Source organism: Stegodyphus dumicola, chromosome 7 (assembly GCF_044657685.1).
Source record: "Stegodyphus dumicola isolate Sdum_Otavi_A_Nest chromosome 7, ASM4465768v1".
Lineage (NCBI taxonomy): Eukaryota > Metazoa > Arthropoda > Arachnida > Araneae > Eresidae > Stegodyphus > Stegodyphus dumicola.
The window spans coordinates 187,126,263-187,139,676 of NC_140774.1; the positions used below are offsets into that span (position 1 = coordinate 187,126,263).

General features: G+C 36.0%; 1 protein-coding gene across 1 annotated transcript in view; it reads right to left on the minus strand.

Moving 5' to 3' along the window:
• Positions 1–13,414, minus strand: part of LOC118195752 (uncharacterized) — a 127,700-nt gene that overhangs the window by 22,827 nt on the left and 91,459 nt on the right. The window contains exons 9-11 of the mRNA XM_085821166.1: positions 10,697–10,764; positions 10,517–10,597; positions 10,216–10,380 (exon numbers count right to left, since the gene is read on the minus strand). Coding sequence (XP_085677292.1) covers positions 10,216–10,380; positions 10,517–10,597; positions 10,697–10,764 — 314 coding nt within the window. The remainder of the gene's footprint in view (positions 1–10,215; positions 10,381–10,516; positions 10,598–10,696; positions 10,765–13,414) is intronic.

Below are 13,414 nucleotides of genomic sequence, written 5' to 3' on the forward strand. Positions count from 1 at the left end.
GAAATGTATTGTATATTTTACCTTTCTGCGACCCTTTTAACTTATTAAGCGAGAGCTTATTCGGAAGAATGGATTGTAATTAATTTCAGATTGAGTCATACACAAAAACCACATCCAGCATCGTAACGTAAATTAGCGATTTTAATGCTCCTTAAATGACTTAAAAAGTTATTAAAAGGTATCTATATAATGAGAGTTATTCATAAGGAAAAACGCACAAATCTTTATAATATATTATTGCCGTATTGAATGACTAAATTCGAAGAATATTTAGTATTAGCATTAAGTACAATATGGTGCTTAATTAAATAATTAAGTATTAACTTTAATAATATTTGACACATTTGATAAATGGGAAACTACTTTTTTCTTACTTCAAAATTTTTATTCATCGATTTTAACGAGTTTACGCGACAGGCAAACGCAGTAACGCTTAACTAAAAGCAGTAACAGCATAATTTTTTGTAAACTTCTCTTTTTTGGAAAGCAAAAATTGATGAGCAGGAACACTGCACATTGTAATCATATTGCAACGTCTTTGTGTTGCTACGCTGCCAAACTAAATATTGAGTGAGAAATGTAAAAGTCCCCAAGTCTAAGGGTTTCTTCTCCTTTTTTTAATGTATTTCAAACAAAACTCACACTTTTTCTCGCGTAGTCTGCTCTGTGAATTTATTTCATAGTGTTTTATGGTATATTCCAAAGCAGTCCTTTTTCTCTTCTCAGAGTACTCTCCCAAACTATTTAGTTTCTGCAGGTTTTGGAAATGATGTATAGTGCATTACTTATATTGTTTGACAAATAGTCCGAAGAAAACACTAATTTTTAGCTTGAAGATTTTTCGAGAATGCCTTTTTAACCTATAACAGATGAATAAATACACATCGATAGTTCTCAATTGACTTTTTTACTTTAGATGTAAACAATCACAATTCCTCAATATATTCGCCCGCTATGCATACCACCTTTTGATTGATAAAAATGTTGGAGCAGCATTTGTTGCTTTTGCAAATAATAAATTTGTATATAAATCTAAATTAAGATTGAATAATAATTCAACTATTTTTGATGCAGAACTTATTGCCTTTGAAAACGCCATAAGATGGACTAATGAGGAAGAAAATGAGAAATATATTACAAATAGGGAGATTTCGGTGTTCACAGATTCCCAGAGCATCCTTAGAGCTCTTAATTCTAGAAAATGTTTATCTGCAAAAGTAGATAAAGTCAGAAATTATATTCACAATATTAATTCAAAAATGAAATTACATATAAATTGGATAAAAGGACATTCGAATATTCATGGAAATGAAGCAGCAGATTCTGCTGCTAAGGAAGCATGCTATAATACAGATATTGATATCACGGTTCCTTTATCTCTTAATTATATTAAGAGTGTACTACATGACAAGATTCTCCACACATGGCAACAAAGATGGCATTATGACAAAACTGGACGAAAGGTTTATAAAATATTTCCTGTTGTCAAAGAGCAAAGATTAAGTTACAATAGATTGCTAAATCAATTGATAACAGGACATGGCCAATTTCCAGAATATATAAAAAGGTTTCATGGGAAAGATATTCATTGCCGATGTGGTCAGGATGCATCTGGAGCATCTAATGGACATTACATTTGGGACTGTGCCTTAACGAAGGAAATTAGAGGAGAATATTTTCGAAATATATCTATAAATAATGAAAAATATCTATATAGCCATAATAAAGCTAAATTAGGACTTATAAAAATTATTACCAATTTGAATAATTATGTATATTTCGATCCTTTTGTTTAATTGCTTAAATTTTTGAGTTGAATTGCATAAATTATAATGTAATTTGTATACATACAATGTATAATTTACTGAAAACTGTAAATGCTTATTGTTCGTTAAGCTAGGCAATATTTGTATTTTATAATTGTTGTTTAGGTTAGCAGTTGTCTTGAGTTCAATTTAGTCATTTTATGTTAAGAAATAGGTGGTTTCTATTCTGAATGAAGGTCGAGATGACCCGTTGGCGGCGCCGACACATCTCCAGCAGAGGATGAGTTTTTGGATAAGTAGTCCTTATTCTGTTGTAGTGTTTATCCAGTTATCTTTCAGTTTGTTTCTTTTAAATTGCCGGTTGTGCCAATTTTGGCGGTACGGCTTATTTTCTTAGATTAGATTAGATACCACGTTTTGCCAAATTATTGGAAAATACGATACACCATCCGCACATCCACTTCTGCTGATCTTCCGTGCTTCTTCTGATCTCCCGCATACCCACTTCTGTTGATGCGTGCTGCAGCAACCAACTTACAGCACAGATAATCTGTAACTTTGCAATGGAACCCTCAGAGTGGTTCTTTCGTTTTGGAGAACAAATCACTGTCTCACGGACTTACATTAGGGAGTTTGGCTAATACCCCCTGATAGAAGGATTGGTATGGCAGGTATTCTAGTACCTCCTGTCGTTCCCATCGTAGGAGATCCATGACAGTGCTCGCGTTAATGGTACCGCGCACTGCCGTGGAGAATACTGGGATCTTCTACTAGCGTCTAACACTCACGAAAAAGTCACAATATGTGTTGGTGGTGAACCCTCTTATCCTCTATAAGCCAGATAATGTCCGGTATCATACTGCTAACGCTATCATGGATCTCTTGCGCTGATGCTGGAACACCGCCATGCTCATCCATAACAGTCTCTGTGATTTTGATCTCTTTGTCGAAATTAAAGAATTAATGGCAACATCCATTACAAAGAGTAAAGAGGACGTTATCTATGTCTTAGGGCGGTCGCCTAACACTCACGAGAAAGTCACAATATGTGTTCGTGGTGAACCCTCTTATCCTCTATAACCATCTAAATAATGTCCGGTATCATACTGCTAACGCTATCATGGATCTCTTGCGCTGATGCTGGAACACCGCCATGCTCATCCATAACAGTCTCTGTGATTTTGATCTCTTTGTCAAAATTAAAGAATTAATGGCAACATCCATTACAAAGAGTAAAGAGAACGTTATCTATGTCTTAGGGCGGTCGCCTAACACTCACGAGAAAGTCACAATATGTGTTGGTGGTGAACCCTCTTATCCTCTATAACCATCCAAATAATGTCCGGTATCATACTGCTAACGCTATCATGGATCTCTTGCGCTGATGCTGGAACACCGCCATGCTCATCCATAACAGTCTCTGTGATTTTGATCGCTTTGTCAAAATTAAAGAATTACTGGCAACAAACATCCATTACAAACAGTAAAGAGGACGTTATCTATGTCTTAGGGCGGTCGTCTAACACTCACGAGAAAGTCACAATATGTGTTGGTGGCGAACCCTCTTATCCTCTATAACCATCTAAATAATGTCCGGTATCATACTGCTAACGCTATCATGGATCTCTTGCGCTGATGCTGGAACACCGCCATGCTCATCCATAACAGTCTCTGTGATTTTGATCTCTTTGTCGAAATTAAAGAATTAATGGCAACATCCATTACAAAGAGTAAAGAGAACGTTATCTATGTCTTAGGGCGGTCGCCTAACACTCACGAGAAAGTCACAATATGTGTTGGTGGTGAACCCTCTTATCCTCTATAACCATCCAAATAATGTCCGGTATCATACTGCTAACGCTATCATGGATCTCTTGCGCTGATGCTGGAACACCGCCATGCTCATCCATAACAGTCTCTGTGATTTTGATCGCTTTGTCAAAATTAAAGAATTACTGGCAACAAACATCCATTACAAACAGTAAAGAGGACGTTATCTATGTCTTAGGGCGGTCGTCTAACACTCACGAGAAAGTCACAATATGTGTTGGTGGCGAACCCTCTTATCCTCTATAACCAGCCAGATAATGTCCGGTATCATACCGCTAACGCTATCATGGATCTCTTGCGCTGATGCTGGAACATCGCCATGCTCATCCATAACAGTCTCTGTGATTTTGATCTCTTTGTCAAAATTAAAGAATTACTGGCAACATCCATTACAAACAGTAAAGAGGACGTTATCTATGCCTTAGGGCGGTCGCTGCGAGGCATCAAAAGAAATAGGAACGCTGGTAATGTAACGATGACTTCCAATAATTTGCCAGTAGGTGGTAGACGTGACAGGCGACAAACCTGATGTAACGCAAATGTTTGTATTTAATTATCAATTAAAGCATAAATTAACTACAAAGGAACACATGTCTTGCATTCGAAAAGCTTAGTTATGTAGTATATTAATTTGAAAAATAAATTAAAAATTTTATCGCGCGTCAAATGGCAGCACTTCTAAGAAGTAGAAATTATTCAGGCAGTGTAACTGATAAGTGAAAGATCTTATGTCCTGCGGCAGCATTTGTCAGCACAAGTGGATGATGAATACTTTTGGTGCCGTAAGATAATGTTTTAAGAGAGAAGATAAAGCTATAGACACTTCTAATGGTTTAAAGAAAACAGAGCAACAGAAGAAGTGATAAGGTATCCTATAAACAGGCGAATTTTTTAACATTTGTAAATTTTTATCAAAAATGGCTGAGGTCTTTCCGTTTTAATCAAATTTTCAATTATCTGAAGTGGCATCGGTTCATATGAGTATCATGCCCCTTTCCAACTTAAAAAATATTTCGTGTCAATGTCTAAAAATAGCGGCAAGTATCCGAATTCTGAAAACATCAGCTTTCTGTAAACTACTCAACAAATACATAAATTTCATCAAAAAATAAGTGCAGAATGAATGAATCCAGTGCGGGCGCAAATACAAAACTGTGCAAACCACTACCTTCCCGTGCTACCAAAAAAAAAAAAAAAAAAAAAAAAAAAAAAAAAAAAAAAAAAAACCCGTTTTAAGAAGCTGGGCAGGTGAGAATTTGTGAGTGGGTGGATCGTGAAAGCTTTGGAATATGTAATGTAAAATCAACAAACGTGAACCTTCCAGAACGAATCTGGATTGGCGGAGATGATTTGTCTGTGTTTCGTAAATTTCGAATACTTATTCTTCAATCACAGGCATAAATTCCCAAAAATCAGATGATTTTTTTTTAAATTCAGATTTAGTCTTAATTTCAGATTGTAAATTTCTGATGATGTTGCATACCTTATTCTCGCTATTTACGTTAATTGGAAAATGAAATAAGAGAGGCAAAAATACCCATTTCACCTTATTTTCATTTTTTATTGTAAGCAGATGAAGACAGTATTTTATTTTTATTAAAAAAGGATGATTTTATTATCAAATTAGTGAATACAAAATTTAATTTAACCGCTAATTACTATTTAAAAAATAGCGAGTTTTCAAAAATTTGCATATTATTTATGAAACTTCGTAAACATGTGATACAGATTCAGAATATACATTCTTAAAATAAATACTTCAGAATTCACTTGATTTTACTGTAGAATAATTGCAGATATAGATGGAGTGAAACTTTAACCCTGACAACACTAATGCATATACGCTACGAAAAATAACCAGTGCTTTTCATTTATACCACATGCCAGTTCGATACCTAACCTACCTCATAATATTTAAATTATTTCCTCAAATTCTATCTGCATGTGCGGTGAAGAAAAGAATAAAGTCTCATATGAATTAGCGGTCTAAAACTGTGTAGCCACAACATATTCGAAACACAAACAGCGAAGTTCTTGGAAATGCAGAAATGTGGAAAATAACGGCTTTTTGTAATGCGCAAATTGCCACGATAAGACGCATTTCAGACCTACTTGGTGCGCTAGGATCGCGAAGGAGAGGCTTTCATATACAGTCAAAAGTCGTTAATTCGCCCCCTCATAATCCGGATTGATCTATAATCCGGACCTCAAAGCTACAAACTTTCTGCGCATGCGTCACGTTGACACATGCGCATAAGCGTTTACGCATGCGCGTAAGACCTTTACGGCTGCGCATAATACGTTTACGCATGCGCGTTTAATGTATAACGGACGGTATAAGCTAAAATTATCTAATTATCTACTTCAGTTAATGTTGCAGATTGCGTTGTTCCTTAATCTTCGAATTGGATTCGGCTTATTATTTTTTGCAGACTGTTAGAACAATTTTATAAAGGTAAGCTTGAACTTTCGATTATGTCTATCATTATGAAATTATGTCTGTTTATAGAATTAAAGAGAAAGTAGTATCACATAAAAAACGAAGCAATTTAAGAAATGTTTAATAAAGTAAACAAATAAATATTAAGCTTTTTTTTGTAAATTTTGATACCCTTTAGATCATAATTGTTCTTTATTTCATAAATTACGGTTTCGTATTTTTAATTTTATAATTTCTGCATGCCATCTTACCAGATTTAAACTGATGATCTATAATCCGGAAAAATAGATAATCCGGAATCGCCGAAGTCCCGACGAGTCCGGATTAACGACTTTTGACTGTACTGATCACTATGCTGGATGAGACAGGCTAGGTATGAATTTCATTCGAACAAGTGAAATCATTACATTTCACCATGAAATGCAGATCATCATAGGTCATCATAATTTCAGCCGTGGAAACGGTCTTTTTGAAAGACGTAATGGTGGTTCTCGTGACTGGCTATGAAGGCGTTTACCTAAGGACTATTTTCTCTAAAAGACAATGTATCAACATGTAGTACAACATGTTGTTCATTCATTGGAACTCAATCTGCTACCAGCACTGTAAACGAAGCAGCGCCTTTTTTTACAGCAGCTGTATTGTTTTACAGGAAAATGCTCGGAGGCAGACTGCTCAACCTATGCTGCTTCATCGTTCATATTCCCTGCATTAAGCGTGCGTAAATATAACTTTGTACCTAACGAAAGAATTATTCCGTGGCATTAACTTCTTGTTTCAGTGATTCTTTATTCAGCAGACATATCATTCGAAATACCACAGAAAAAGCAAGTACTAAAAGTATGCTACGACTTCCACATCACTGGCAACAGCACAACGCCGATGACTAACTACCTCGAAGAAAAGTTTCACAGAGATATCTGTTGAATGTCATTTGTAAATAAATAGCTATCATTATAAAAGTGACAGCCATCGTAATTTAGATCTGCAGCATAATAATGATTTGCATTAATAATTCAGGATCAAAATACTTAAGCAAATTATAAAAATACTTTAATAAATCCGCATCCAGTAAGAATATTATAATTACTATACAGATTCGGATTTACAGAGAGACAATACATTTATACAGAAAGTTTTCAAGAACAGAAAGAAAATTTATATCTTTTACCCATCCACCCATATATTGAATTTATTTGTTTATCTAATTAATTATTTTGAAAAGATTTGAAGTAGTACTGATAGCCATAGTCTGTAATGCGTTTTAAGTAACAGTAATTTAATAATCCGGCGTTTTCTTTTACATCTTATGCGTTCTGTACTTTTACTGAACATTTTCAGTTATTATATTCAGTCTAATATGCATATAACTTATAAATAATATGCTTCAGACTCCTAAAGATAGAGATTTCATTTTGATAAAAGTTATCGATTTCGTCTCTTTACCGTCAAAACAAATTCGCTCTTGCAGTCATTCGCACAATCTGTATTCCAATTACTCAAAAAGCTTTTGGTCGTTACTCTCATAAGAACATTCTCGTAATTTATTTTTGCATGGATTCTACGCCATTAGTTAGCAATTTGTTGAATATTCTTGGCAGCATATTATGTTTAGAGGCTTATATTTAGTAACAATAGCTTGAAAATGAAAACTACAGTACTTTTATAGCTAATCTGCAAGTGGATGTATCGACTATGTATGACTGACCTGCAGCTCAACCGTAAATACCAAAGTGCCTTTTGATTGCCAACAAGCCATGACCTGCCAGAAGCCGGATATTACCTCCCACGAAGCCGGACGCACAGATTTCCTGATATGAACTGTACTTTTTGTTTTCCTGCACAGCTAAAACATGGTGTCAAAAAACAGGGGGAATCAAATCACAACAAAAGCAGAAAAACTGTGCCAAAAGTATAGATTACACATGCATTCTGCTTGTATTGCTTGTAGTAGTGCCTTTAATGTTCTAAAGAGGTCAAATTCCTCAAGGTTTTCTTCGCGTTTGTGGTTTTATATGGGGAATGTACACCTCATGTCATATAACTATAAAGGTTCCAGGGAAATAAAATTAATATAATTGCAAATTCAACTAGTTAAACACTATAATTCACTATTGTAATTTCATATATTTTATTTGTTTTCTTGTGTCCATTGGTTGTGTTAGTGTCATCGTCTCAACAAACTACGTGAATATTTAATTAGCTTTAACTGGCAGCACTGTTTAATTTCCGTGTCGTCATGATAAAGAAGATCTATGAGAAACTATATTTAGAAGATATTTTTAGTCCAAAGGGATTTGAATCCCGAAGGACTATTAGTTTCGTTTTGGCATTTTGCGTCGGACTCATAAATCTCGGTTCACTTTTCAAACTGTTGCCACAAAATGTTAGAGTCCTGCATTATATTTGAAGAAATTAAATAATGAAAAATCTGCATAAATGTATGTATATTTCTCGTATTGTGATAAAACAACGGTACATAGAGTCATCGAATTTTGAATGACGTAATCCTCCAACGAATAAGAGCATGTGGAAGACCAAATTTGAAATTTGTTTTATGATCGATTTCCTATTTTTTAAAACTTTGACGAATTTTTGATTAACAAACTCAAGGATTTCAAAGCGAGCAATGGCAACGTTGTGCAGAAAAAACATTTTTATCTCCAGCGCGTGAGTCTCTGTATCGGAAATTCTAAAGATATGCTCGTTTTAAAACTATTTTGCGATATTGCTGTTGCACTGGATCTTATGGTTTAAGTGCGAGGAACATGATATTTAATAAAGAAAGGTAACACACAAAATGTTAAAAACGCCCCTTTGGACGTAATTTAAAATCTGAAACATTTCAGATTTTTTTTTTTTTTTTATTATTATTAGTATCAGCGTAAATTTTTTTACCATTATTCGCAGAAAACAGAAACATGGTTATTTTATTCATAGCTCCTTTCAAGCAGTTATTTTATTTGTTATATCATTATATCGGCACATAAAGGAAGTATTACAACCAAAATGTGGAGCAAACGGAATAATGAGATGTAAGTTACTAAAGGATGGCTGTAAATAGCTGATATTTGCACTCTTATAGCCAGTGTGTACTGTGCAGCTATAGTATTCAAAATTTGCAAAAACCCTTTTCTGGTTTGCCACCCTATTCAACGAGATAGGTTAGGTATTCAAACCCGTGTGTACATGGTTTGCTGTTGTCGCGTGTATACTCGAAAATACGCTAAAATATGACAATTCTATTGAATGCTGAAACCGAGGGTGCAGACGATCAGAAAGTATTTATTAAGCCTGTTTTTAAATCTAGTACAGTGGAACCTCGAGATCAATTCAACGAGTTCAATTCGTTCCAGCATTGAACTCGTATAGCGAATTTCTCGTACCTAGAAACAAACTTCCATACTGAAAATAATGGAAATCCAGTTCATCCGTTCCACACCTCCAAAAATATCAACATAAAAATCAATTTTTCTAATAAATAACACTGATAAATAATATAACCGTGGTTTACTTTTGTGATAGCTGCCGACACCGAATCACCTTTTAACTGCTTCTCGTTAATCCACACCAACAACAGCTTCTCAACATCTTCTAGGCGTTTTGGACGTGCTTGGAAGTAGCGGTAACTCCTTTGGTACTTGGAAGTAACGGTAACTCCTTTGGTACTTGGAAGTAATGGTAACTCCTTTGGCCACATCAAGTTTCTTACTTCTTCTTCAGAATAGTGCAGATCGTCTGTGTCGAATTTAAGTCTTCGCCAATTCCTACTATCTATGATTTATTTCTTAATTTCAACGGCCATGGATTTCTTCTTTTTATTTGCAGCACTGTCTGAGGCAACAATCCTCTTGGGAGGCATCATGAAATAATTATTTTCACGTTAAATGTAAAAAACAATTCACTCACAAGCATACAAACACGTAGATCAAAAAACACTCAGTGATCTGACGAGAGCATTCCTCGAGTCGAGCCGGATACGGAAATAGCGCCGCGCGTACCCACAGCTTGGCTCATTGCTCGTTACTCGAGTCAATGCTCGTAAAGACAAATGTTTCGCTCATACTTTTCTCGTATCTCGAATCCTCGTATATAGAGATGCTCGTATATCGAGGTTCCACTGCATTTGTTATTGTTTTTAAATCTAATATCCTATGGTTAATAAAAATAAAGGCTTACCTTCGTATACATGACCACGTTCTTCACAGTTGCTTACAGTGTAAAACATTATATCTGGGTTATTGCAATCTGAAGAAACTTTTGCGCACAAACCGTGGGTCCCGGGCACTTCTCCTGTATAATCGCCCATAATTGGACACGGTGATATTTGAGGTGCCTTTACTCCTGCAAGAAAAATAATGTGACAAATAAGTACACGTTTTTAGTAAATAAACTGCCTATGAAATTGCTATAAAAATACGGAAATGTAAAATTAAAGCACTGAAGAGCTGATACGGCTTAAAGAGGTGTTATTACTCACTTCCTTCCGTTATCCAGACCTCTCCAGGAAACTGTTTGTCGTGGCAAAGATTTTCGGAGTAATAGTTGCTGGGTTCCACACCTAAGGAAATATTAATGTAAAGATTATCGTCATAACGTATTTGAATGCAATTCCATGAAAATAACTAAGTTTTTTTAAAAAAATTAACTGCAGACTTACCTAGCTGAAATTCCATAACATTGAGTGCTCGCCTCTGCAACCATATGCAATTGTACGTTTCTTGGCCGCTGAAAGGAAACAAGAGAAAATCGTATTAGAAAAAAAAAGTCTCAGAAAAGTCAGATGTATTGTGTATATAAATTTGATCGCATCTTGTTATGACTAAGGAAAATAAGAGAATATCATTGAAAAGTCAAGTTTGAAAGTCTGAAAACATTGCATAAGGATACCAACCCGGATCGATTTATTGCGATTACCGTATTTACTCGCGTAATAGTGGCACCCCCGTTTTGAAACGGATAAAATCGCCCAAGTGCACAATATTGTGTACTAGATTTCCCCGCACCAAGACTTTCACAATGAAAAATTGGCAAAAAATGTGCGACTCTTACGCGATTAAATACGGTAATCGCCTCATCGATTTTTGAATGCTTTCATTCTTTACTAATGTCGCTTCTTCGGTATTACTGTACATTCTGCTGCACTTGATCAAGTCGGTGACGGTATAAACATTCCCTGGCCACAATCGGCATTAAAATCAAAGCTCAAACAACTTGCAACTGAGACATGGCAGCAAGACTGGGAAAATGGTACAACAGGACGACGTACCTGCAGCTTTATACCGAAGATAGACGATACACGCACAGTATCCAACTATTTCTTGACACAATATACCTCAGGTCACGGCCCTTTCCCTACATATTTCTTGGAAAGAAATTTTACTTCTACTGATTTGTGCGTATGTGGGGAAAGAGGCGACCCTGACCATTATGTCTTTCATTGCCCACTAACCGCCAGCCTACACGTCAAACACCCTACTCAAGTGGGAATGGAATTTAAAAGATTCCTAATCAACCATCAGCACACCTACAAAAACATTAAACTACATTAAACTAATCATAGACAAGCTACAACAACAAGGTAGAACTATGCCACTCATAAATAACAAAACGGACGTAATGATGAATACTTAGCAATCGAAGTGCCACCACACAGCTGTCCAAAGAAGCATGACTGTTTTCTCACTTCCACTGAAGAACGACATCTAATCTGCAGCTTCACCATTTAACTTTCCATGGAAACAATCTAAGGTACTCATATGATTCAAATATGATATTCAATAGGGAGTGCTCCTATCCTAAGTCATCACTATTTATGTGAGTGATAATTATCAACTACCAGTGCCTTCAAACTACCAAAGCGCAGTACTTTGAACTTTACACTATTATCTGATGCCCATTATACAAAGTGCTCTCCATGCTGCTGCGCACAATTCTGTGCACATTGAACTCTATGCATAATGAACTCTGTGCAAAGTAAACTCTGGCAAATCTGTGCACAATCACACAATGATACCACCAACACAGAAATAACATAGCATTATAACTCACATCCCATCCATCTTCCCATTTGCTAAGGCATTCCTCCAAGCACACCAACAAATGTCAAACTGCAACACCTAATTACTAATTTTCAAACTAACAAAAAAAGCAAAATTTAAGCATTATGATTATGATTAGCAAGATATAAGCTAAGTTTCGCTGCACATCTGTCACCAGTGAGTTCATTATCGGAGTATAGTGAACTGTACAATCGCCGCTCTAAAAATTATTATGCTTCTGCTTATACACTGAAGTGACAAAAGTCATGGGATAGCAATATGCAAATATACAGATGGCAGTAATATCGTGTAGAAAATGTATAAATGCGAAGTGCTTTGGCAGGACTTTCATTTGTGTTCAAGTTATTCATGTGAAGAGGCTTTGACGTGATTATGGCCGCACGACGAGAATTAACAGAACGCGGAATGGTAGTTGGAGCTAGACGCATGGGTCATTCCATTTCGGATATCGTTAGGGAATTCAACATTCCGAGATCCACAGTGTCAAGAGTGTGCCGAGAGTATCTCATTTCAGGCATAACATCCCACCTTGGACAGCGCAGTGGCCGACCACCTGCACTTAACGACCGAGACATGGCAATGCGCCATGTCACCGGGCCACAATTGTTCGCGATTGGTTAGAAGAACATTCTGGACAATTCCAGCGAATGATCTGGCCACCTAGATCGCCCGACATGAATCCCATCGAACATTTATGGGACATCATCGAGAGGTCAGTTCGTGCCCAAAACCCTGCACCGTCAACACTTTCACAATTATGGACGTCTATAGAGGCAGCATGGCTCAATATTCCTGCAGGGGACTTCCAACGACTTGTTGAGTCCATGCCACGTCGAGTTGCTGCACTTCGCCGGGCAAAAGGAGGACCGACAAGATATTAGGAGGTATCCCATGACTTTTGTCACTTCAGTATACATGCGACAAAGGAGTTTCATTGCTATCTCAAATAATAATAATAATAATAATAATAATAATAATACTGAAATCGACTTAATGTACATGCCGATCTCAGACTTAAGCTTACCAAGCATACATTCAAACATAGAACAGCTGTGCAAGAAGCGGCAGACTCATCATCCAACTCATTAACGCGAGTAGCAACTTTTATTTAGTTTTTAGTTAATAAGATAAAGTTTATGTTAACAAAAAGACTCAAAGACTTAATAAGACTCAAATGCCCTCGAATAATTAAAAATAAGTAGGAATTTCTTCTATTAACTTTATTACTTTAAAAAATTAAATTAATTTCAATAATTGTATTTTAAAAACACGTATATTGGTAGAAACGCATGCTAAAAAATTGCTGTGAAAGAGCA